The sequence below is a fragment of the Branchiostoma lanceolatum genome, chromosome 6 (genome assembly GCF_035083965.1).
Source record: "Branchiostoma lanceolatum isolate klBraLanc5 chromosome 6, klBraLanc5.hap2, whole genome shotgun sequence".
NCBI lineage: Eukaryota > Metazoa > Chordata > Leptocardii > Amphioxiformes > Branchiostomatidae > Branchiostoma > Branchiostoma lanceolatum.
In genome coordinates this window covers 6,383,370-6,410,761 of record NC_089727.1, presented here as the reverse complement: position 1 = coordinate 6,410,761, position 27,392 = coordinate 6,383,370, and the positions used below count along the sequence as shown (strand labels likewise).

Below are 27,392 nucleotides of genomic sequence, written 5' to 3'. Positions count from 1 at the left end.
CACATTCGTAACACTGTAATTCCTGAAGAAGAATAATGTACATGTACAAGGCAACAGATGATTGATTCATAAAGTCTTGGGAAGGATAAGCTTGATGATGCTACTAATAAGTATTTGCTAAAATGTCAGTAAACCGCATTGTTACTGAATAAAATTGGATTCTGCATTCTATATCTCTGGTTTAAATTATTCAATAATGAAGGAAAGAAATTGGTACATTTCTAAGCAGTCCATTTTGGTTAAGAATTTTGTGACATTTTATGTCTTTTTGTCAATTCAAAGTCCTTCACAAGGAGCCTATTTACAGTAGACAAATTTGAAATTCCATAAAAATCTGATTCTGCAAAATTGCATACATCAAAGTTTGTCTAATCAATTATTTTTATCACTCTCTTGATTATACTTAATCTTAATTTATACTTAAAATGTTAAATTTCATCTCATATTCTCTAAAAGATCTGTCCTACAAGAATATTTGCACCTTGTCTAACATAAGATTAAACAACAGCTTTGCTAAATGCAGTTCATTAGCTCATGGTCTTGCCTTTCTTTCACCATATCAGGAATCTAAGACACATTTTCTATGGCCTCATTATCTGGGATTAATTTCAACAGGATACAATTAAGGCCATACTGTTCTACCTATACATATTAGGTTCTACCTTAAATCAAGTAAATGTGATCACATACTCCGGATATGCCTGTGCATCATGAAACACACAGAACATGCTACCACCATCAGTGGTGGAGTCAAATGTGTCGAGTGGACCTCCCCCTGGTCTCGGTGGAGGAACGATCATACTGGAGTTACCACGTGTGGACAGTCCAGTCAGCACCTTGGCCAGGAACACCCTCTTGTGGCCGCTGGCATCAGGACTGGCATAGCCGCCTGCTGAGTAGGAAGCATTCACAGCAAAATAGGTCCCCTTGCCAATAGCCACACCTGTAGGGAACCAACATGATATTAGGTCTGGTAGGTGGGTATATGCCTCTAAATCCCCATGCATTGGTACATGAGAGCTGGATTCAAACACTAGTTTGAATTGTGTAGTCCTTCAGTAGAAATATTCTTACAGCAAGTGTAATCATTCCATGTGAAACAGGGATACAACTTCACAAACATAACACTTGCATGGTACAATGGACTGGGTTTCCAGCTGCTAAAATACTGGTTTGTCAATTGACTATCTAAACTCGCAAATATATTGAACAAACTGCTGTTTTATTAGGACTGTACTCGACATTACACTTAGCCTAGTAGAGTACTAGGTCATGGTGCTCACTTCCACAACTCTGATATTCAAACCAAAGAATTCGAGGTAACTGTTACATACCATGGACTCCAGCATAGCTCCTGTCGAAATTACTATGGCAAATTTTGATGCAGGAATCAGCTGAAGACCCGTGCCACAGGTCCTGCTCTATGTTTCTGGTCAAAAGGTTAACATTGAAAATTAGATGTCAAATTTAAAGAACACACATTTCTCAATTGAAACTGCATTAAAGGGAAAGAGAGTACCAGAAGCCAATTAAAGCTATTCACAAATAAAGTACATCTTTGACATTGATTTATGAAGTTGACTGTCAAACATTTATTGTTATTATCTCGTAATATTTGCTCTGTCCATGCTAGGATAGTTTGTAACTTTGTTTCTACATAATGTTATAGTTGTATAATATGCATAATGAATAAATAGCAGTAGACAACAAAACAGGAAGGTTTATTACTTTCCAGGGTTTTTCAGGCTAATTTTCTGCTTCTGTGCACAGTACTGGCTCCACAGTGTTGGGTTCTGCACCCTCTCTATGCTCACAATGTTCCCCAGTCCAAACTTGCCACTCACAGTCTTGTACTCAGTCGAGGATGACTTAAGCTTTACGAGGTGGCACAGCTTGGGCTTCCTGGACTTAGGGTCAGTTGGCTGAGGGTCCCAGTGGGATGGAACTGCACTGGTTACTGTTGGACAGGGTCACAGAAGAAATTAAATAAACCAAAGAAGACTAGTGATACAGACAAGTTCAAATCCGTTTCTGATCTATGGATAATGATCTCAAAGTATCATGACTTTATACAATGTGTAAAAGTTGACAGTGCAGTGGATATGATACCACTCAGAATCTTTTTCAATGTTAAAAACAAGAAGCTAATATTAACAAACTTAGTCTAGTAATTGGCAGTAGCTGACAACACAAGGATGACCCAAAGTAGGTTCAAAATTAAAAATCTGAGAACCAAGAAATTCAATTGGTGTGGCCTAACAAGCAGAGGCATTGGATTTTAGGACATACCTGCTCGAGCTTTCAGATCATCTCGGCGGACATTGGACACCTGTCCGGATGCCTTTTCCTTCATGGAGCTAAAGTCAATCTCGCACTGGCCTACATCATCCTCATACTGAACCTTGCCTTTCTTGTTCTTCTTGTAGGCTTCCTCAATTTGCAAGTTGATGAGTGGATCAAAGGGGACGTACGTTCCATCTGGCTGTTCGTAACACCTGGTTTAGGAGGAAGGAAAACACAGGAAAAATTGAATCAAACAGTACTCAAGAGTTTTACAAGTTACTTCAAGTGGAAATGGTATGACGAAAGGAAAATGATACAGAGAACGTCTGTCTATCTAAAAACATTTTTGACACTGAGATACAATAAGATTATAGTAGCGGAAAACTTTCCAGAAAAACTCAATGTAAGAAACATATAACTCCAAGTGCTGTATGTTGAGATGACTAACCATGAGATGTCCTTCTGCAGAGACAATGCCTGCTCCATTTTCCTGCTCTCCTCTTTCTTAGCATGCAGGACCTCCCAGACTTTGGACAAAACTGTGGCAACATCAGTGATGCCTTGGATGGTGATGCAGTGACGACCACCTTGTTCTAAGAGGGTATATCACAAAAAGTAAATTAGACTTGACCTCCAAATACAGAAAATCTATATTATGATTTAATCTACAAGCAGATCATACAGTGGAAGGACGACAATATCTGATTGGAGATTAATCCAGAATTAACAATTTTTCACAGCTTTTTTAGTTTCTTGTGCATCACCAACTGACAAACCGACATAACGACCTTAGTGGAGGTAACATATAGGTTGTGTATTGTTATGGGTATGTGACTTTAAGGAGGTGGAAATACTAGTAAAAGTCACTGTTTTTAGCTCCCTTGGCCATCTCTATATATATCATTCATACAAAAATTGTACAACTTTGAAACAAACAAATTTTTTATGGGTCAGCCGTTACCAGCAAGAGCTGCCTTGGCTGACCCAGTGTAATGGATTGTTTCATTCTCAATAAAAACAAAAATGTAAATAAAAAATCCATGAGCATCTACAATGAAGTGCTGCATGTTGTGGTCAAAGATGGTGCTCACCAACTCTGATGGACACATTGTTCTGGTTTCCATACGCCTTCAGCATCTCCACCTCGTCATCTGACAGCTGCAGCACGGAAAGGTCATTGATCCTTTCCTCCTTAAAGTTGCTGTCCAGGGTTTCTTGGACTCTCCTTTTGGCCATGCCAACTGCTCTGTCTGTACCAAAGAAGTGTAGGAGGAGAGACTGAGGTGTGGCTGCTGTGTCGCCAACAGTTTTCTTCCCATCAGAGGAGGGGAATCCAAGGATCTTTGCCACCCGGCTCTTCTTTCCAAGGGAATGGGCAACCTCTAAAAAAGACAAATATAAGTTAAGAGATATACTATGATGGTATGTCATGTTTTTGAGCAAATGTTTACTGTGGATTCAACAGAATGATGATTGAAAATCATGATGATTGAAAACCATTGTTTTTCCATATACATTTTGATGCAATCTTACTACTGACTAGAAATTCTGCATCTGATATACTCAAAACAAAACACAGACAATGAAATAAAATTGAGGTTCAGTAGTCAGCAGATTATTGTAACCTACCAATAAGGTGAACTGAGGACAATGCTCTTTAAAGTTTGGTAGTGCAGGGCAGCAATTCAACCATCATACAAATTAATCACATTGAAAAAGATCCTGTAGAAATCTGTCAAATCTTTGGTGATTGCCACTGACTCTATAAAATTTGTAGTGACCATACATCTTAGATTCAATTTCACATTGAGAAAACGTATGTAATTTCTGTAATACTATGCAAATCAATATGTAGTACATGTATGCATGTCAAGGCTTTTAGGCTCTGTGGAGGCTGAAATGAATCACATATGACAAAGGATCAGGCTTACAATTTAAAAGATGAAGTACAAGCTCTTACTTTTGAATCTGCTTTTGACTTTTGCACTGAACCCCCTGGATTTGTGTCCCCCCAAGCCTCGAGCCCTCCTGTCCATCTCTGAGTGGAAGTTCTGCAGCATCTGCTGTTGGAACACCGTGATCCTGATGGTGGTGAGGGAGTTGGGAGCTCCCTTCTGGACAAAGTCTGTAACCCCATCCATCATGAGGCTGGCCGCCTGGTCAGGGCTAATTTTAAAACCACCTTGAAAAAGATATGAGACATTGTATTGAAGACAGATGAGTTCTGCTATAACTACATCATTATAAACCCTTTTCTACTAAAAGGCAATTGCTGAGCGAGTGAACAGCAACTAAAATTGGATTTGTGTATCCCTAGGTATTTGAATATGATGCAAGATATAAAAGTATGATGTAAAAGACAACAAAGCACTCAAATACGAACAAAAAATCAAACTTTATGTCTGAACTTTCTCGAGGGATCTGTCAAATCTCTAGTTGCTCAGCAGTGGCAGTCAAAGGTCAAAATGACGTGTAAGCTATTGCAAATAATGAGCATTTCTATGGCTTTCTTTTGGTTAGCATTTCTGTGTGCCATTGAATAAACAAATTCCATAAATCGGGTCTCACACCTTCAGTTCTACACCTACCTGTTCCAACAGCAGGGAAAGCGATGGATTTGAAGCCCCTCTTGTCAGCCGTCTCAAGACAGGTCTTGATGCTTTTCTTGAGGACCTTTGCATTGGGGTGTGTCAGATGGAGAATGCCTTTGTATGGCAGGTTACCGGCACCTGAAGATAAAAAATAGTAACAAACAATCACAGTTTAGCCCTGTCCATGGTGCTGAAAATCATGTAATTCCTTCAATATTCAGCAACTAAAACCTTTGTTACTACTAGAGGTATCTCACACTTTACCATTTTCATACTTTTTGATTTGGAAAGTATTAAAGGAAAGAAGGGATCCGGGAGAAAATTTGAAATAAAGGTCAACAGGTGGTACAAAACACAGAAAACTTGGCAGAAACATGCAGGAAAGCACAGGAAATAAATACAATTGACCAAACGATTGGCACCAACACCCTGATGCATAGCTTCACTACAATCTGTCATGCAATAGACAGTTGAACATGGAAAAGAATTTTCCCAGTTTGGGACTGTCCTTGGTGCTGAATATCTTTCAGGTTTTGTATCAACTGTAAGAAGATGTATTTATGTCTGTGGTAGTGTTTCCTTTGGTTGTCTAAGCCATATACTACATCTTCCATTGGATAAGGGTTGTGGGAGCCAGAATCAGCAAAAGATTATGCATAAATATCTGTACAAGGTAGCTAGTGAAACAAAATGCAGAACAGTAACATTGAAAGGAAACTACACAAACTACATACTTAAAAAAAATGGACCAGGTTTTACATAAGATCTCAATACTATCCCTACTAAGCTGTTTTTCAAAATAAGTGAATTCTGTTGCTGCTAGATTGACAGTTTTTTTGCAAAAGTCTACTACCACTATTTCTGTCAGTATTCTAGTACATACTAGAAAACGACTGCAACAAACACAAAAATACAGATAAAATGTTCATTAAAAGTCCCACCTGTGAGTACCACAGCCCCATGGTCCTGTTGCCCGTTCCTTGTGATGTACTGTCTACACTCTGCTGCTAAACTGGGTCCAGCCTTCTGACAGATAGCCTTAGCCATGGGACCACTTAGATCTGCATAGGAGGTCAGGAAGATATATTCAAGCAATCATATCTCTAAACGTTTCTTGCAATACCTGACTTTGTGCAATGGCCCATGCTGTTGTTTTCTGTTCTTGTTTAGGTCTGACTTGTATTGTGGATCGTAATAAACTCAAACTTGTGTTGTGTTGTGTAAGGTAGTTACCTCATGAAAAAGCAATTGGGACTGGTTTTCTTGAACTATATCTGAAGTTGAAGCTAAATTTTTGGTATACATTATATATATAGGGGCGTCAACTCCCAACTATCAACTCCAGCACAGCAATGCTATCTACTAGACCACCACATCCTGTTAGAAATTAAGCTGAATGTGTACTTACCCAAATCTTTGCTGGTAACGTTGACGATACAGTCCACATTCTCTGCTGTGAGGTCACCTTGCTGAATTTGGAGAGTCACACCTCCAACGGTCATCTGCTGCTGACCAGGCCTGGGGGTGGTCACTGATGAGTATGGACCTGACCCTACAAAGGGAAAATTAGATCCAGATCACTTTGCATTTGGAGAGACATCAGAACTTTGAAAAAAGTACAAGATAAATTCATCTGTCACTGCATATACATAATGTACTATCATGGAATATTCTACAAATTCAATGATCTGATCAAGGAGGTTATATAACCTCTTAATGAAGATCTTCCTAAAAAGAAAATTCATGTTCACAAGTGTTAGCTACTGTACAAACAATACTTCCAGACAAAAACTTTTCTACATCCACACAGCTATTGTAAATCTTGAAATGCCTGTGTTGGTTGTATTTTCACAGTTTTCATGGTGACCACTTAACCACAAAATTATGACACTGCAAGAATGTGTTTCTGTTGCAAGATTTTTTTCAACCCCAAACAGAAAAACACAGCAAAAGACTCAAACATAAATGAATTCATAGTTATCGGGAAAAATGCCACTGGCTGGATACAACAGAAAACTGCCCACCTGTGGCTGTTCCAGAAGCTACTGGCACCCCCTGCCTGACCCTCAGCTCAGTTTCAAAAGCCTGGACTGTTGGCTGGTCAAACACAATGATCCTCACATCCTGGAGCAGACAAAGTTTTGGACATCACTCCAATAAATGTAAATGGCTTACCTATCAATGTGGCAAGGAATAACTTTAAACTGCAAAAATAAATGGACTAGATTATACAGGTACATATAGGTGGCGGATGGATTGCCTGGATACCATCCTATTTAGCACCTGGGCCACCATACTGGCTCCTTCAAAATGTTTTGCCTTAGTGCAAGGCCAAGGGACCACTTCTGAGTGCTGAACTATGTAACACTCAGGACTGAAACAGCATCTCTTCTCTCTAAACAGAAATATCACGATTAAGACATGGTCAACTCTCTAAGTATTGAAGATTGCCTTTACCTTCAAAGTTGTTCCAGGGTTGGACTGACTGAAGGACAGGATTTCATCATACATGCAGCTGGCAGCCACGTCACGAGGGTATTTCAGGTTCCCTGTGCCCATGGCAGGGAACGCTATGGTGGTGTGGCCATCTTCATCAGCAGACTCCAGGCAGTCCTGCACCATTGTTCTTAGGGGCTGTGGAGACAAATAAGAAAATTACTTCAAAATTCCTCATGCCCTAAAATCAGTTTCAGCTCAATTTATCAATGAGAGAAAACACCAGATGGCGACTTATAACAGCACAGAGTTTCATTCATTTGTTTGTTTGTTTGGTCATTTGTTGATTAATTCGTCTGTTCGTTCTTTACTTTGTTTGTTTGTTCAATAACACATAGATTGTCTTACTCAGTCAATGAGTGGTCTCCATTCCCTGAGATCATGTTCAATGATGAATCAAAACATGGTCACCTCTCCTGTATGGGACTGTATTTTTTAATACATTTTATACTGTCCCAGTAACAGTTTGTGATACAGCAGTTACTATCACTGTAATAGTTGTACATGTAAATCTTAAGGCAGCCAGTATGGCCTCTTTTAAGTTACCTGATCCGACTCTTGCCAGTTGGGTAGGACAGCATGGTACACCTTTTTACACCTGAGTGCCCCAGTGGGCTGGGTCATCACTACATCTCCTGCAGCGGCCTTGCCATGGTTGTTACACAGCTGCATGAAAAGTACATCATCATGTGTAATTACTCAATGTGATAAACTAAAGAGATGACTTGAAGTAATTCAATGTGTAGAAATACTCATCACAATCAAAGATGTTTCCATGATGTTCAGTTCAGTTAATTTGCTTTGCCAGGAATACATGTTGCCCACAGGCAGTTTTCAATAATTCCTGGGGATAATGTAGGAATTAGATATTCTTTTTTACACAAGAATAGATAATAAGGAAAAGGTAATTTTTTAAAACTTTACCAGGATGATTTAGTGTGGTTTTTATTCAGATCTAAAAAAAATGTGATGGTATGAATTTCTTAACATTAAAGATTACAAAGTGTGTCCACCAAAATGCCAAAGAAAAAAGTGTTGCTAAATGTTTTAACTTAAAAAAAATTGTTAACCTTTAATCTTCTCCCTGCTTAAGTAGCAATTTGGCACCAAATTTGTGTTGGTTATGAGGTTATGCAGCAGGGAGAAGGTTAAAACACCTTCTAACCCACCTGTTGCAGTTCTTGCCCTCCAGCCTGACCAAAAGCTTTAGCGACACCCCCCTGGCTAAGGTCAAGGTCAGGACTTGTTGTATTCACAAGGACATCAGCCTGGAGAAGAAAGTTCAAGCAACATTGTGCTCTTGGACTGTAGTTTTTGTTAACTTCACTAATCATGAAAAACACTGCAGGAAACAATTCTTCCTGCAGAAAAAATCATTCCTGCAGAAATTCCTTCCAATCCTGTAGGAAGAAAAATTTGAAAAATCCCTTTATTCATGAAAGTTATTTTGATCATTCATGTTCATCACTGTGGAACCTACTTCATTATAATCTTATGTAAAAACTTTCCATCTAAAACCTTTCACAATATTGATAACATTAATATTTGTCCAAATGGTATTCAAAATATAATCTCGAGATTGTTTTAATCTTACTGGCATAACTTTTGAAAGGCTTATCAGAATATAGTATCAAATCAAATGGACAACTGACACAGTCACTCTCTTTACAAAACAAATCGCAATGACTATCTTCACCTTCTCTTTAGTGATGTCTCCTTTCTTCAGCAGGATGTTGATCCCCTCTGGAGTAGTTAAACTGTTGCTGGGACTGGCAGCACCTCCACTGGGCCTGGCTGCCCTGGGCATGGGTGTAGGTCTGGATGGGGTGGTGTCTGTGGGGACTGTCATCGTCACTTTGTCTCGTCCAAATCTGTGATACATTTCACACACATTTGTCATGAGTGACAAGCTGAATAAAAGCTCCAAATGGTAACTATGATATATAATCATATGATATGATTTGGCTCCAGATGTCTTACTTAGGGATGCTTGCGGAGCAAAAGATGGTGGTTAACTGAGGAATGAATTCAATCTCTACATATATTTCACACAATATATTTGTGACATTGATCCCAAACTCTAAGTTAGAGTCTTCTAAGACTTACAATGTACAACATCTTAGGATAGGGCAGACTAGCTTCCATCAACAGATATTTTTCAAAATCTGACTTTTTTTACAACATTACAACATTTTTTACATTTACTTACAAGAACAAGTCAGAGAACTCCTGAGACTTTGGCTGTAAGGAAAGTATCGTCTTCTTAAAAGGTAGAAGTTTGGCTTCTAACATCAAAAGCCTGGCTCTCTATGATGCATTAAACTGTTTGTTGTACATGCGGTCTATGATGTGCAAAGCCTCACTAATCAGATATAATACCTGTTCAAAAGCTCATCTCTGAAGGCGCCAGTCTTTTTCGGATCCATTTCTGCAAAGTGAACTTCTGAGAGAGCACTGTCGGGGTTGCCGTTAAAGAATGCTGTCACAGCAGCTACAATAGCAGTAACGCAGGGCTTGATTGGGTAGCCATAGATACCTGCAAAACATTCAAAACAATAATTGTCAAAAAAAGTCAAAGATGCACATGAAAAGATATTTCATCTTAAGGTTGAAAAAAAGAGCTTTAGCGAGCACTTTCACTGAGGCAGCACACATTTAAATGAAAAAGATGACAGAAGTTTGGACCACAAATTTTAAAGTTGGTATATCTATAACAACACTACTTTTAAACATATTGCAAGACTTAACCGAACACAAGAGAATCACATAGTGACTCACACTGAATTCTTAATATTTTGAAACATTTAAGAGAATTCAATTTGCTAGATATTAGGAGAATTTTCCATTTGATTCTTTTATGTTGTGCCAATTCAATATACTCAACAACAACAAAAAGTAAAAAGAAGAAAAAAATGTTTGACACAAATAGACCCCATCTTCACCTGAACTAATGGCAGGTATGGCAATGCTGTTGTAGTCTCTGGCCTCCAGTAGGGCATTTTCCACAGCCGTCTTTAGGGCCCTTTCTCTGGAGTCCTCTTCTCCTGTAGAATTGTCAGAAGTAGAGGTACAATAATATTGTAAAAAGATAGTCTAGAGAAATTGAGAAATCAATTGAAAGCAAATAGTATATATTTTACTTAGTTTATAAAGAATCTTATAAAACACATAAAATTTGCTAAGCTCTTAAAAACTCCAACCCTTTCCAGCAGTATGCATGTCAAGTGAGCAACAGCAGCCAAGATTCAAACTCACGAACTCTAGATCTAGACTAACCACTGGACTACACACGCTACACATGATGAAGTACCTGTGATCCACTGTGGACCCACGGCATGCACCACCATCTTGCAGGGAAGCTTGTATCCCTTAGTTGACATCACCTGCCCCTCAGTTAGTTTTCCATTCTCCTTGACATACCTGTCACAGTCTCGCTGAATCTCCTGCCCACCTTAGGTGAAATATATACATGTCATAAGGAAGATCAGTAAAACCTTCTGACACAGCCAGTGTGGATTTACCTGCCATTGTCTTGGCAAACTGTCTGTCACCATCCCCAGGGCAGTACTAACTAACTCTTTCTACCTTGCACTACAGCTAGATGTTGCTGCTGCATGAGGAAGTAAATCAGTGCAGATGAATCTACAATTGGTGTGTCAGAGAAGAACTTCAATACCCAAGTGATTTACCAGCCTGAAGAAACTTATGATTCACAAGCACAAGAAAAGAGCAGGAGTGCACCATGTACACGTCAGTGATGGCCTAGACCGTGTACACATCAGTGATGGCCTAGACTGTGTACACGTCAGTGATGGCCTAGACCAATCCTTTCCTTGAAAACACACAACAGTTACCTTGTACTTACCAACTTAGTTAGCTTCTTAAGTGTTGTGCTACGCCAGGCATATGAATATATATATATAAATCACACAAAAGACACATCCAGATAGTTACCAGCTCTAACAATAGCTGCTGCCAGCCCTCCCCCATGAGCCATGGCACCATTGCCCGTGTTCACCATCACATCCACCCTGTGGCTGGTCAGGTCTCCCTGTAACACCACCAACTTCCTCCCTCCCATTGTGTGAAAACATATCTGGAATACAACAAACAATGAAATAACTTAAAGGTGCTTCCATGTTAAATCCAGAAGTTGTCGCATGTTTTATCTTGTAAAGAGAAGGTTGTACTGTGGTACCTCAGAAAGGTAATTAATGATTTCCATGAATGTTTGGTTTTCAGGCATTTTAAACTTGAAATTTAGCAAGCAGTTAAGATGAAAATATAGGGGTGGGTGGAAAACTTGCATCTCGCTATATGTATCTAATGTCACTGTGTGTACTATTGGCTCTACGATTAGAGTCTATTCTCCTGTTGACATGTTTGCTCAGCATTACAAGTTTTCTCTAAAATTATTGGAGAACCAAGAAACTAAATTGGTGTGGCCTAAGGAAGCCCATCTCACCTGCTGTAGACCCCCAGGTGTGGCAGCTGCTGCTCTGGCCCCTCCCGCAGGTCGGACAGGTACACTTGGCTTGCCTCCCACCAAGATCACACATTTCACCTCCCTCCCTATCCCCTTCAGCAAGCCGCTCCCTAACCCCTGTGTGAAGAACTTGTGCATTCCTGAAGAAAAGTATGGACAATAAAAAGTCAAAATCAGTCAACCTGATGAAATTATTCATGGCTGATACACTGCAGTATTCTAAGAGGTTAGCACCGTGTCACAAGCTTCTTGAAAAAAAACTGAAACAGAGACAAAGAAAGATTTGATGAAACAAATAAAAGCTGACCTGGCTTTGTGATGTTCATGGTGCCTGTTGTAACATCGTCTATCAGAGCCTGCAGTTTCTTCCTAGCACTCTGTGTTCCGTCCTTGGTCCCTCTTACAGTCATTTTTCCCTGGTCAATCAGTGTCATGATCTTCACCAGTTGTTCAGCATGATGTTTCTCCACAGCTTTAATAGCAGCACTGCAGTGATAGTCCATGTACTTTGCCTTTCCCTCTCCAACATCCATATCGATAGTAACAATAGTGTTGTTGGTAATGTAAGTTTTTATGTCCTTGGATGCAGTGGCAACCTTCTCTGTAGGTCCAACCACCCACACCTTGTCTTTTGCAATATGGATGTCAACTGACAGCCTTTGTCGGAGGTTTGTTGAGAGTGATGCAAAACCTTGCTTGGTCAGCAAGTCACGACTTTCCTCTGCAATAGCAATGGGTGATTCTGAAACAACTTGCTGCAGCAATTCCTTTGCCCATCTGACTTCCATGAGCTGCTCACCTAAGATTGTCATTTCCTCATTCTCAATAGCAAAGGCCGTCTTAATATCTTTTCTCTTAAAACTGTCCTCTAGATGACCTCTTCCTTTGTCTGACTTCAAGTATGATAGTTTCCCACGTGACAGGGTAACTCTTTCTTCAGCCAATTTATTGGTTGTTTCATACAAGTCAATCTTGGCCTTCTGCACCAATGCCTGCTGACCCTTGAAGTCTACACTCTGGTTGTCTACATCCAACCTGATGTCCACATCAGGATGCTTCCCTGGAAAGTTGTTGAGCTTAAGAATCTTGAGCTTGGTTGCTTTCATGTTGGTCATGTGATCAGTCACAATGGAGGCTTCCAACTTCAGTTGCTCCTCTGTCTCTTGGATGAGGGTCTTGCAGACAAGCTCTGCCTCTGTGACAGCTTCTGTAGTCCCGATGAGAGCAACCACCCCTCCTCCCCTGTCCTCTTTATCAGAAGCTTGGATCCATACATCATCCCTGTTTGATGTACTCAGTTTTGCAGATGCCTCTTCAAATTTGTCTTTTACACGTTGCCAAATTTGATTTGCCACAGGGATCTCTGTTGCCTGAAACTGTGTGAAAAACTGTTCCACATAACTTCGACTCTTCTCTTCCCAGCGCTTTGCCTGCTTCCGAACGTCTTTCATCTTGGGCGTCAGTGTCGGTGAGACTGTTAGTACATCCGTCACTGTCAAATCCACTTCTGTATGAACTTCAGCTAACTTGCTAGTAAGCTGATTGGCAAACTTTGGCATGGTAAAGACAAACAAAATCAACTGAGGTTTGATCCTTATGTTGATGGGTTGAGGAATTTGGAATGCTCCTGGGGCGTTGTCATCCACCACCTCACCGAGACATTCATAGTAGGGTTGTACAGTTATTGGTGTGTTGTTTAGAATGTGTGGGGACTTCTGATGGACACTATTAACAGCTGTAGGGCAAACAGAGGTTACCAAAGTGAGTGAGTGAGTGTGACTGTCCCAACTGTTGAACACTACAAACTTGAAAATGCTTAACCATTGGGAAATAAGGAGCAATCAAACATTCCTTAGAACTGTCAGATAAAACAGTTTAGATTTAGTAAATCTATGTATGATACTAAGTACATCAATATATCCACAGCCAATATATCCCTTTATTGAACAAAATATTAAATCCCATATACATGTATGCTAGAAACATATCTAAAGTTGACAGTTTGAAACTTTTCAAGTGCAATCATACTCTTTCCTCATAATTGCAAGACTGTATTATTGAGTGTAAAACTTGATAGCTATGTGCCATTAATTAGCCACCGATTTTGTGTAATACTGGAAAGCTTTGTAGCCAGTAATAGTATTTTGATAACTGACATTGTCTAAAATTCAGTGGCCATTGCACACTAAAGCAAGTCAATGGCATATAGAAACAAAGAAAAGGCTGCATACTGTTTGCATCATCAAACTGGACAACTGCAGTTCCAGTGGAAGAGTCCATCTTGATGTCTGCGATAGGCCCTCCACTGCTTCTTGTCTCACTGTCAAAGTACAGCTCCAGCAGGTCTCTGGACACACTGTCTGGCAGGTCCGTCACAATGATGGCGTCTGTGATGGGGACCCTCTCCAGGGTAAGCCGTTGTCCCTCCAGTGGTCTGGACTGTGCCTTGGTAACCATCCTGTCAAAGTCTTGAAAATAAAATGGATGACTTTTTATACTTTTGTATCACTGCATTCTATTTGGGGGGAGGGGTGTACAGACTTAAGTAACATGTTGAAATGACTAAATCAGATGTGTTAATTTATGTATAATATGTGGTGCACAACACCAGCTATCTGCTGCCTGTGTTCCACCTGCATTGTGTTGTTGCAGTCCAAATAAAATAAAATAAAATAAAATAAAATAAAATAAAATAAAATAAAATAAAATAAAATAAAATAAAATAAAATAAAATAAAATAAAATCACAGTCAGTATCTATGCATGTTGTTATGTTGTTCTTGGATATGTAACATTAAACTTTTGTACTGGCATATCAGAGTACAGTAGTAAAAAAGGTATGATACCATACTATGTTTGTTCCTAAGCATGAAGAATTACTTGGAATTATCTGCTTTAAAGAATTACTCTGCCTATCTTACTATGGTCAATCTAGTCATTCCACCAGATTGTTTACTTCAAGAAACCAAAAAATGTTGTACCATACATTGAAAAAGGAACAAAGTACAAATGTAGAAACTTACTGGAAATCTTGTTGAGTGTGACCAGGGCAACCCCAGGCTGTGTGCTGTAGTCTGGCTGTGTGCTGTAGTCTATTGTGATCACTTCATCATCGCCAATGTTTTCCAGGTAAAGGCTGAGGGTCTCTTTGGTTGTGCTTTCCTTGAATCCCTGTAATAGGTGCACAGAAAATACAGTCATCATCATGTTACACCCATGTTCCAACACCCATATGTTCTGACACCCCAATATCCTGGCACACCTATGTTCTGAGGGTCCCCTGAAAGTGCGAAATGAAACGAAATGGAACGAAATGGAACGAAATGGAACGAAATGGAACGAAATGGAATGAAATGGAACGAAATGAAACAAGATAACATAATTATGTAACATTATGAAATGAAATACCAGTACCACTCGCTTCTGTATTTAAACTGCTCCCTGTTCCCGTCTACTGTGAATGCTACGACGTTCCGTATATTTCGCTATCAACCGGTATATCATTTCATAATGTTACATTTGAAAGGAAATATATGTTGTTTTGTTCCTTAGTTGCCACTTATTGTTAGTTTTTGGACGGTTTTCAGTCAAAACATCGTGGCGAGTTTCATTTGGTTACAGTTAGGGTTTGGCTTCTACCATTATCAATAGTATAGTGGTACTCATTAAAAAGTGGATCCGTTATGCTTATATCTCTCATAAATTTAGTATAATTTGGATTTTACATCTGTTCATTGCATATCTGTATCAATTCGTTTTGAAGGTTTTGATAATGAAATTACTCTCAGCGATTTGGTATTACAAAATATATTCACCGTATTTAACCTAAATAACAGTGGTATCGTCCGCTGAACTCTAATGACCTTTGTTTGCATGCTGCGACCCCATCTTGGAACAATGCGGAAATTTGATTTAGATCTTTTACCCGCGGAAAACGTAAATTCAGCCCGGATAATTATATTTTCAAGAACTTAACACACCAGATACACGAACGAGTCTTATATTAAAAAGCTGCGGCCGTTATTTCGCCAAGTCCGACTGCTCAGAAATGGCGATGTACCGAGGAACGGAGGAGTGTAAACAGCCATATGAAAATGCAAAGACACCATTCTAGAAATAGTTAAAGTTAAACTACGAAATTCTTTTTTTTCTTCATTCAAACACTTAAAGAGTCCTAGTTGAGTCCACACTTGGCGCAGCTGCAGCGCGGAAATAAAAAATAAAAAAAAATAATAAAAAGATTGTGAACCAGGCGTGGGCTCGGAGTTACGGCCGCTGTTGTAAACACGCCGCGCCGTGACCGTAATCGGTAGTTGGCGTTGCGGCCGGACTCAAAATCGCCTGGCCGCGACCACATTGGGCAGGTGACCGCTATAGACCTATTCTTACTGCTTATATCAATGAGGAAAGTCCAAGGGGCCGACAAAAAATTGATCACTATGGCCAGGTTTGACTGTATATTTTTTTCCATTTCGTTCCATTTCGTTCCATTTCGTTCCATTTCGTTCCATTTCGTTCCATTTCGTTCCATTTCGTTCCATTTCGTTCCATTTCGTTCCATTTCGTTCCATTTCGTTCCATTTCGCACTTTTGGTGGACCGTGTTCTGACACCCCTATGTCCTAACACCCCTATGTTTCAACACCCCTATGTTCTGACTCCAATGTTCTGACACCCCTATTTTCCAACACCCCCTATTTATAACCCTAACCTTAATATTGGGGTGTCTGAACATAGGGATGTTGGAACATAGCGGTGTGGGAAGATAGAAGTGTGGAAACATAGGTCTGTCCCTGTCCATTTATATCAAATATGTCTTCATGTATTTTTAACAAGCATAATGCAGTGAATATCACAATGCAGAGCAACATTAGACAGAAGCCACTGCTTTGTACCTTGACCAGAAGACGAGTGCTGTCCAGTGATCTGGGCTGAACCTCTTTCAGTTTGAGAACGGTTTCATCAAGACGATGCTCGCGACTGAGAACATGCTGGGCAACTGTAAATGCATCAAACAAAAGGGGATATGATCGCCGTTTGTCCTCGGACAGATTGCGATTGCAATCTCTACTAGTAGAATCAGCGATTGTCCTAGGACAGATCGCGATCGCAGTCTGTCCTAGGACAAACGGCGATCGCGATCTGTCCCAGGACAATCGACGATTGTCCTGAATCGCCATCTCTACTGTGACATATAACGTTGGGTAACATAAATTCGCGGGGTACTTAAATTCGCGATTTTTCGAAAACGGCGTATTTAGGGATATGTGCTACATGCAAAATCAGTTATAACGCCAGTAATGCAAAGCAGATAGACTAACGTATTCAGAACACTGGCTGAAAAGCTTCGATAACCATGCATTAGAAGTTGGCGACGTCAAAAACTCTCCGTCCCTTATTGACAGAGTCTGGGGGCTTCGTGGGAGAATCACCCAGCACGGTTGTTCGCTGGTTTATAAGACAAATGTCACATCTCCTGCCTGCTAAACACAATTATTTATAAGACAACTTTTTACAATCTCTTTTGCTAACCTGCAACTGGATTCTAAGTGTGATCAATCATCAAAACTCCTCTCTGTTGCTACAACCTACGGCACGTGTATTTTCCCGCCGCCATATTGTTAACCAGAATCCTGTTGTCAAGCAGACGACAAAGGTTTGTGAGGAACACTTTTTTGTCTAAATGCTGCGTGTGATAGTGGACTGAGGAAGATATTTTCCTCAAAGTTTGCTCCTAACACAACAAGGAACACATGGACATAGTAGTATTAACGTTGGGTAACCTAAATTCGGGATTTTTCCGATAATGGTTGACTGAAATCAATCTAGCAGAACAATAAACCATCCTTTTTTTCTATAATTCTGTCAGTATCATGTACTATCTTTGCACTAATCATATATATGGTAGATTTTGTCTCTAGTCGTGCTGACACCATAATATTTCAACTTGAAACTACCGTCCGCCGCACGCACAATGACAGTGTTGTCGGACAGGGGGGCACATTAATTCGGGAGAGAAGATTCGTCTTGAATATCTTACCGCTAATCACATTTTATACAGCAGCTATTCGTTCCATCCTTGGCTTGAGGAGAGTGCTATGGATATAGACGTGTCCAAGTAAAAAAAATACACGAAAAAACGGCCGTACCGCACACATCAGGCCAGTTCGGGAACAACCCGTGTGTTGAGTCGGTAGAACTTCACTCAAAGTCGGCCCATCGTCATCATCGGGCAACGTGTAACGTTACATTATTCATGGTAAGTTAGCTGGATGCCGTAGCAATGGTAATACTACTATGTCCATGTGTTCCTTGTTGTGTTAGGAGCAAACTTTGAGGAAAATATCTTCCTCAGTCCACTATCACACGCAGCATTTAGACAAAAAAGTGTTCCTCACAAACCTTTGCCGTCTGCTTGACAACAGGATTCTGGTTAACAATATGGCGGCGGGAAAATACACGTGCCGTAGGTTGTAGCAACAGAGAGGAGTTTTGATAATTGATCACACTTAGAGTCCAGTTGTAGGTTAGCAAAAGAGATTCTAATTAGTTGTCTTGTAAATAATTGTGTTTAGCAGGCAGGAGATGTGACATTTGTCTTATAAACCAGCGAACAACCGTGCAGTGTGAGTCTCCCACGAAGCCCTCAGACTGTGACAATAAGGGACGGAGAGGTTTTGCCGTCGCCAACTTCTAATGCATGGTTATCGAAGCTTTTCAGACAGTGTTCTGAATGCGTTAGTCTGTCAAGTTTGCATTTCTAGCGGTATTACTGATGTTGCATCTAGCACATATCCCTAAATACCCCGTTTTCGAAAAATCCCGACTTTAAGTACCCCACGAATTTAGGTTACCCAACGTTACCATTGCTACGGCATCCAGCTAACTTTCCATGAATAATGTAACGTTACACGTTGTCCGATGATGACGATGGGCCGACTTTGAGTGAAGTTCTACCGACTCAACACACCTGTTGTTCCCGAACTGGCCTGATGTGTGCGGTACGGCCGTTTTTTCGTGTATTTTTTTTACTTGGACACGTCTATATCCATAGCACTCTCCTCAAGCCAAGGATGGAACGAATAGCTGCTGTATAAAATGTGATTAGCGGTAAGATATTCAAGACGAATCTTCTCTCCCGAATTAATGTGCCCCCCTGTCCGACAGCACCTTTATTGTGCGTGCGGCGGACGGTAGTTTCAAGTTGAAATATTATGGTGTCAGCACGACTAGAGACAAAATCTACCATATATATGATTAGTGCAAAGATAGTACATGATACTGACAGAATTATAGAAAAAAAGGATGGCTTATTGTTCTGCTAGATTGATTTCAGTCAACCATTATCGGAAAAATCCCGAATTTATGTTACCCAACGTTACATCATGTAAGAAATGTGTATAATTACGTCATATTCCTATGCCTAAAAATTGAAGTTGTTGATATGTCCTCTAGGCCATATCTTTTTTTCAAGTTTTGATATGCATAATTATTCATGATACTTATGAATAACATATCTTACACAGAGCATTGCTTTTGCCAAAAGGGAAAATATACAATTTGGGGTAAAAGGTGCTTAGTACTGCAATTTATCTGCTGTATACAGTGACCACCTGTCCACATTGACCAGATTTTATCAGTCCCTTGAGTGGTCTTCTAGGATCTTGGGCAGTTTTTACTGTATTCTACATTATGAGGGTGATGAAATAACTGTACAGTTTCCTACCTGAGGGATCCTTGAAGACAATGAATACTTTGTTGTCTCTGACTTGGATCTCCTGGATGTCTCCTCCCCCAGACCTTTTCTTGTTCTCAAAGTACAGCATCACCATGTCCTCATTTGGGCAGGATGTGAAGCCTGAGACTTGGATGGTGATGTTTGATGGAGCAGAAGTGTCCATGTTAGGAGTGGCTTCGGCAGGGGATGAGGTGACTACCTTCACATGAAGTGTTTGTCCATTAAGCTCATGTTTACGAGCCAGAACACGCTGTGTAACTGTAGGTATAAATGGAGAATCATGATGTCAATCAACCAATAACTATCGCATTGTTAGCCTGGAGTTCAGACTGAGCCTTCTTAGCTTTTTTATGCTCCTACAGGTTGCTACTCTGCCAACAATTGGAAGCAGAACAAAGCTAACAAGGCTGGACTCCAGGCTATTGCACTGTCACATAAATGCTTTACTCAAAATACATTGTACATTGTAATGTTGTTATTGAAGAAGGCAAATCAAGGAACTAATCCATATGGCTGCAGCATGGAAACATTTCAATAAGCAGTCACCAGTTACCTATTGAAATACATGTAACGGGGGGTGCTCAAACATCGGACGTTTTTTTACGCGCTGGAACTCACGGCGCTCCATTGCTGGTTGCCAGAGAATGGTCATGTTTTGATTAATAAATTTTGAACACATTCATCTGAAGACCATACTTGGACAAGAAATGTATTCATACTGTTCATGGGCCCTTCATGCTCCGCGTTACATGCGGAAGACGCTGTGAGACATTTTCACGAATGTACCTTCTGATTTAGTGCTACGCCAGATAGTGTGCCTAACTTATTACGCTTTGGTAATTTTGCTCTCTTCGGAAGTTGGTGATGAAGTTAGGGAAATGTAAATAAGGCTTGAAGTCTGCTATATTATAGCTTTCTTTTGACCGGAAAATTTTGACTGTGTGCATTTCTCACGTCATGTGAGAAGGGCTATATCTAGCGCATCCCAGCTCATGTTTCCACGGGAAATAGGCTACCACGCGGCCCGACGTACGTATTGAATGCGGCCCGACTTACGAAATCATTACGAAAAAACGACACCGCTTACATCAACAATACTCCATCTACTTATTGGGAAATATCTTCGCCATCTCTGTATTCAGTTTCCTTTTCATAGACGGTACCAATCACATGTTAGCGCGTAACAAAACTGTGCGTTGAATCGTTCCGCCACCATCGCGGCCCAAAAAAATGGCGGGAAAACAACGTCGTCAGACGACAGCAATGTTTACGTTGTTTTTCTTTGGTCGGTTTTCTTCTCAACAAACACTTAAAGACCCGGCAAATTTTTAGTGTTTTATGAAGTTATTTTTCTTATGTGTATGATAGCTGTGTGACTTATGTATCTGCTTGGCACAGGTCGTATATTTAGGCGCCGGGCCGTCTAGCTACGCAGTGACCCTCTACTTAGCGCTACCATCATTATTGTCAAAATACTACCTTTCGACAAAAGAAGAAATGAATATGTACACATATGTTTTGAATGTAAATGACAATTATGTGCATGAACTTGGGTTATTTACCTTCCTTATCAGCATAGTCATTGGACACAAACACGGCGTACTTATGCAAAATAAGATCAGTAAAAAATCCGTGCGATGTTAGAGCGCGTGCGATGTTAGGGCGCCCCCCATTATTACTAAATTTTAAGATATGGATTAATTACGGCCATATGATGTCAACCTGTTGGTTCTCTGAATTTAAAAAAAATCACTGAACCGAAAGATCAACTTTAAAACAAAGTCGTTAGGAAAAGTAGTTTGGTACACACAGTTTTAGGGAAGGATAGAAGCTTTCCTACAGGCCCTAAGCTTTCATGTCGTCCTCTAAATATCTACTTTAACATGTCCGAGAACCAAAGAAATCAATTGGCATGGCCTAAAATAGGTTTTAGTGCCAACCAAAATTCTCTGCAACAACACATTCCTACACAACAACCTTAATCCCACCCACCTGCTGGGTCTTTGAATATGATGATGACCTCATTACCTCTGGCCTCGATCTTCTCAACCTCCCCTCCTCCCGACCTCCTCTCGGACTCGAAGTACAGCCCCAACAACTCTTCATCGGGAGCGGATGTAAACCCGGACACTGCGACACTGCGACTTGGCTCAATGAATGGTTTCTTGGCCAGAGGAGATGTTTTGTTTTCTCCCCTTTGGGTGGGATATGGAGTTGTACGCTTCAACCTTACTTCCTTTCTGGTTCTCTCCTTCAAACTCTGAGGCGTGTGGTGGCCAGTTTTAGCTGCAGCACCCAATGGCCTGGCTGTCTCCTTCCTTCCCCATGATGCAGGTCCTACAGAACTGGCAGCTTCAGAAACAACAGTTCCGACGCTGCTGACAGAATCTAAAGCATCGTCGTAGACTGACTCTCCATCACTAAAAGCACTCGGCTCAGTTGGGGTCTGTCTGTATTGTACTGAAGATTCCTGGTCCGAGAGGTAACCGTGACTTCTGTTTCTGTCTTGTTGCAGCAAGGGTAGGCTTACTGGTGATCCAGTTCTTGGGGACCCCCAGCTAGGTGATGATGGAGGATGCTGGTTGTAGGAGTGCAGAACTTCTGACGATGGAGATGATCTTGCCCCAGTGAGAGGAATGGTACTTGCTGGCTGTCCAGAAGACATGTAGTGCACATTCTGAGGGCCAGCAGTAGTGGGATGGGATGCTTGCGGAAAATAAGAAGACTGGGGGCCTGATGCTGGATGACCTTGGCCTTGAAATGGAACGCCACCAGGTGGAATGCCATCTTTACCTGTCCCAGGCACACCATGCCGGGTGGTGTCTCCATATGGCATTCCATAAGGCATATATGGAGCCCGCATGCCAAAAGAGCCAGAAAGCTGGGGCAGGTAGTATTGTTGTCCAGGGTACATCATTCTCAAATGTGGAGGGGGAGGCCAATGAGGGTGGTAAAATTGATGTGGTTGTTGTGCTTGTGATTGTCCTCCCATAGATGTACTGGGCAAGTTTGGCTGTTGAGGGAAAGCTGCTGTTGTCGCTGTGGGTTCTGAAAATGTGGTGGTTGGTTTTGGATAAGGCTGCTGATTCTCCACTGATGCATTTGGCATGTTTGAATGTTGAGAGGAAGTTGCAGTTGTCTCAGTGGTTACTTGCACTGGATGGTGCTGTTGTGTTTGGTCTGTGATTGGTCCAAGAGACACATTTGGGTGTTGAGGGAAAGCTGCTGTTGTCTCTGTGGGCACTGAAGTTGTGGTGGTTGGTTTTGGATTAGGCTTCTGATTTTCCATTGGTGCAATTGGCATGTTTGAATGTTGAGAGGAAGTTGCAGTTGTCTCAGATGTGGGATGTGGTACTGGATGAAGCTGTTGCGGCTGGTCTTTGATAGATGTATCAGGCACATTCGGTTGTTGAGAAGAAGGTGATGCTGTCTCTGGTGCTGAAGATGTGGTGATTGGATTTGGCTGTTGGGGGAGGTCTCCTCTTGGTGCATCGAATAGGTTTGGTTTTTTAGGGGAAGCCGATGCTGCCCCTGTTGGCACTGAGGGTGTGGAGTTTGGATCTTTATGTGGCTGTTGTAGGTTTGGTTGTTGATGGGAGGCTGATGTCCCACGAGGCACTGACAGTGTGCTGGTTACGCTGGGATGCGGTTGTTGTGGAAAGTCTGGTTGTTGAGTGGAAGCTGAAGTTGTTCCACTAGGCACTGAAGATGTGGTAGCTGGGCATGGATGCTGCTGTTCTTCTCTTGCTGCACTGGGCAGGTTTGGGTGTTGAGGGGAAGCTGATGCGTATGCTGTCCCTGTGGGTACTGAAGATGTGGTGGTTGGATCTAGATGTGGTTGTCGTGGATGATCTTCTCTTGGTGCATCAGACAGGTTTGGGTGTTGATGGGCTGATGCTCTTCCACTCGGCACTGAAGGTGTGCTGGTTACGCTGGGATGTGGTTGTTGTGGAAAGTTTGGTTCTCGAGTGGAAGCTGATGTTGTTCCACTTGGCAGGTTTGGATATTGAGAGGGAGCCGGTGATGTTTCAGTGGGTACTACAGAAGATGTGGTGGTTGGTTTTGGATGAGGGTGTTGTGGCTGATCTTCTGGTTCAGTGCAAATGTCTGGATGTTGAGAAGAAACTGCCATTACAGTTGTCTCCATGGGAACTGAAGATATGGGGGTCGGTTTTGGATTTAGTAGTTGCTCCTGATCTCCTATTGGGGTGCCGATCAAGTTTGAACGTTGAGGAGAAATTGCTGTCGTCTCCATGGGTACTGAAGGGCTGGTGGCTGGTTTGGGAGCAGGTTTTGGAGGCACGGTTGGCTTGGGTGGTTTGGGAGGGATCTTAGGTGGAGCGGATGAACCTGTTGCTTTTGGACAATCATCTTCAGGTTGACCTGGCTCTGTAAGACTCTCGAACGGACAAGATTCAGCCATCAGTTGTGGAACAGGCTGTGATGGAGCAGTTGAATCAGATGAGTCTGCATTTGCTTGTTGATGCGGCGGTGAGCTCTTTTGTAACAAGAGGCTGTCGACTTGAACAGCTTTGTCTTCATCAACTCTGGTCCCAAGGGAGACGGGGCCAGGCAGACATTTGGGAGTTGGAGACTCGGGAGGGGTCTCATACTCAGAGTCTGTGGATGGGCGACTTTCTGCAGCTGAAACATGTTAACATTGATAGAAATGATTAATATGTTATCCTACAGGTATGTAGTCAAAGACGAGCTGAGATTTCCCTGCAAAAAGAATATTCTTCCTGTAATATTCATTAAACATACCAAGCAAAGGTTTGTGATGAACAAAGAAAATATGGCATTACTTGTTATAGCTGCAAGCCTGGAAAGTTGGCAGTATTTGTTATTGAAAAGATGATTGTATTACATCATATCATATCAAATCATATGATATCATGATCATCAAAATTATTTGCAAGTTAGTCAGTTGGAAAGTATGTAATCTTACAGGAGCTATGTAGTTCAAGACGACCTGAAATTTTCCTGTAAAAAGAATATTCTTACTGTAATATTCATTCAATACCCCAATCAAAGGTTCATGATGCACTAAGAAAATGTGGTATTAGTGGTTATAGCTGCAAGCCTGAAAAACACAGCAGTTGTTCTTGAATAGATGATCATATCATATCATATCATACCATTTCACGATCATCAAAATTATTTGCAAGTTAGTCATTTCCAAAGGTTCGAGTTCACAGTTAAAGTACAAGGGTACCAGTAAAACTCTTCTGCAATACCTTTGACTCTCGCCAGGGATGGCACTGGGTCAGGTGACTGAAACCTCTTCATCAAGTCCTTTACACTTCCCTGTGACTTTGTATCCACAGCTAGATTTAAGGGGCACATTTCATTATAGTATGTATGTATGTGTGTGTGTGTGTGTGTGTGTGTGTGTGTGTGTGTGTATTAGGAATTCCATATATGTATGGACATAGAAGATCGTTTTCTGTGATTATAGTAAAGCTGTACAATTTTACCTTTAGCAACTTCATAAAATTTGTAAAAAAAACATCACAATGATTATATGCTTGCTGGCTAGATTGATTCATAAGCTGTATTATTCAAAAATCACTCTGTGCCCGTGGTGGTCACGACCTTTGGCTTTAGTGAAATGTTTCGTGGTAATTAAAATTACCAGCTGAAAACTCATTTAGCTGATACTGAAACAGTCTTTGAATCATGCACAGCCAGATGAACTGCATGTTGTAACTTTAAGAATGTAACCTAAGAAATGTCACGTTGAATGTAGAATAAGTTTATAGAACATATCTAAGTAAAGGGGACTTTGCCCACACAATGTTGTTGTTGCAATAGAGGAAAAGCAGCTGTACGACCAAAGGTACATCTGTTATTAACCTTAAGTAAACAGATTTGCAGCTGTTGCAATACAACTTTATATATCAAACATTTTCTGGATGCCTAAAAATTCATGAAAAATCGAATGATTAGTAAAAGAATATTAAAATCGTCATAAAACTTTAATTGAATAAATGTTAAACAATATTCAATATCATTTCAAATGTTCATCTTGATCAAATTATGGAATGAGAAGTCAATTATGATGATGTCTGTTATGTAACTCTGTCTGTTATTGTCTCGTCAGGTTGAAACAGTTGCTAATATGCACTAGGTATTCCTTTTTCTGTAAAATGCTCATTTAAGCTAAGATCATGATAGATTTATGTGACAAGAAACTACAGCTAACCTTCTACTTCTGCCTGTCCAAGTTTCATTTCCTCTTCTGACAAAACTGGATCTTCGAATTCCTCATCCTCGTCTGTCTTGTCTGATGCTGCCTTTTCCGTCTCTTCTGCATCTTCCACTGGTTCTTCAGGCACGTCCAGGTGAGGAGGACATGCTGTCACCTTAATCCTGGTCCCACAGAGGGTGTGTTGTGGCTGGGCCAGCACATTTTGGGCCACTGGAGGATTTAGGGGGTGGGGGGTGTTAGGTGTATGGCAAATGATGATAAGACTCACTGATAAGACTAGAACTGTTCATATACAAGCAAACCTGTACAAGGCACAAGTGACCACCTGTCCTGTACATAAGGCAATTGTGACCACTTGACCAATGCGACCACTTTTTGGTGGTCTCCTTTCCGATTAAGTCAAGCATCAAGAATCCTGTCTATAATAGTGCCCACCTGTCCACATAAACCAGGTTGTATTGGTCCCCTAGGTGGTCTTCTTGGACAAGTTTTACGATACACAGGTGGAGGAGCCAGAATCCAATCTACTATAATTCTTAAAATGTTTCCAGTGTGGCTTTATTTATCTCTCCACCATGAAATTAAATATGACACTGCGAATATGTATTTCCATTGCATTACTACTGTACTACAGAATTGTTTTAACAACGAATTTAAACACACCCTGGGGGGTGAACCGTTTTCTGCAGGGAGAATCCTCCTCAAAATTATCTTGGCGCAAAATGTCGCCATTGTCAATGCTTATTGCAATATTTTGGTATCAACAGAATTAGAGAAACAGATGTATAGCATCAGTGACAAATGTAATCAATAACATCTAACAAAAAGAAATGGGATTCATGATGGCTTATTTGTTTTCCAAATTAGTGTCATTATTAGCTTGCCAAAAATGCATCGGTTAACTAGCATTATAAATTAAATCTTCTCCAATCCAGTCACACATGGAACAACCAAAGGATTTTTATAGGGGGGGGGGGCAAAAAGAATCCACTAGATCCTGCAACCTTGAAACAAGAAACAGCACCACAACATAAGATCGCCATTGTGTGTCTAACAGCTAACTTCCTGTTTTCGGCTACACCCAGTGGAGATCACTGAATGAATCAAGGGCCTCACTTCAATATTTTTCAACAAGGAAGTACATGTATTTATAAACACTGTCTTGTTCTTACCTGTTTCGTCTGCAAAGGTGACCACAGCCTGTCCAGGTCCCAGTAACTTGACCAGTAACACGGCCCCGCCAGCTGACAGGCCCCCGCTCTGGAAGTAGCCGGAGACTTTGTCCTGCAGTCCGCTCAGCTCGGGGAGGCCACGGACATGGACAGACCGACCGCGAGCCGACATTTTTGTCTTCCCTCAGCCGAGGGATCCTTGGCTTACAAACCCGGAAGTAACTTTTCACACCTGAATCGATGAATTCACTGTGTAGCGCCTATGTTGAAAGTCCTGGTTTGGAGTGATCATCTCACAACAACATAACACAACCTTCTAAATGTGAAAGTAAAAGCTTTTTTGCACCACCTCGCCCTCGAGCTCATATCTGGGACCCGAGAAACTGTGAAAAGTCCCTACCATTACGTCATCCAAAG

General features: G+C 41.0%; 1 protein-coding gene across 3 annotated transcripts; it reads right to left on the bottom strand.

Annotated features, from left to right (window-relative positions):
* LOC136436283 (protein mono-ADP-ribosyltransferase PARP14-like) lies at positions 1 to 27,325 on the bottom strand. 3 transcript variants are annotated; one of them, XM_066430130.1, is made up of 29 exons: positions 26,976 to 27,325; positions 25,798 to 26,013; positions 24,830 to 24,919; positions 21,585 to 24,236; positions 19,581 to 19,850; positions 16,750 to 16,853; positions 14,879 to 15,026; positions 14,088 to 14,324; positions 12,164 to 13,591; positions 11,836 to 11,996; positions 11,325 to 11,466; positions 10,681 to 10,821; positions 10,313 to 10,414; positions 9,750 to 9,906; positions 9,067 to 9,241; positions 8,540 to 8,638; positions 7,917 to 8,036; positions 7,332 to 7,508; positions 6,899 to 6,998; positions 6,283 to 6,426; positions 5,816 to 5,935; positions 4,872 to 5,012; positions 4,244 to 4,465; positions 3,375 to 3,665; positions 2,732 to 2,876; positions 2,290 to 2,495; positions 1,729 to 1,957; positions 1,335 to 1,429; positions 1 to 943 (listed from the first exon to the last, which is right to left on the bottom strand). In XM_066430130.1, the coding sequence occupies exons 1-29, from the start codon at positions 27,145 to 27,147 to the stop codon at positions 669 to 671; spliced, it is 8,559 nt and encodes a 2,852-aa protein (XP_066286227.1). In that variant the 5' UTR covers positions 27,148 to 27,325; the 3' UTR covers positions 1 to 668. The 3 variants fall into 3 exon arrangements, with proteins under 3 accessions (XP_066286227.1, XP_066286228.1, XP_066286229.1); XM_066430131.1 differs by having other exon boundaries at positions 21,621 to 24,236; XM_066430132.1 differs by lacking the exon at positions 24,830 to 24,919.
* Between the last annotated feature and the right edge of the window lie 67 nt (positions 27,326 to 27,392).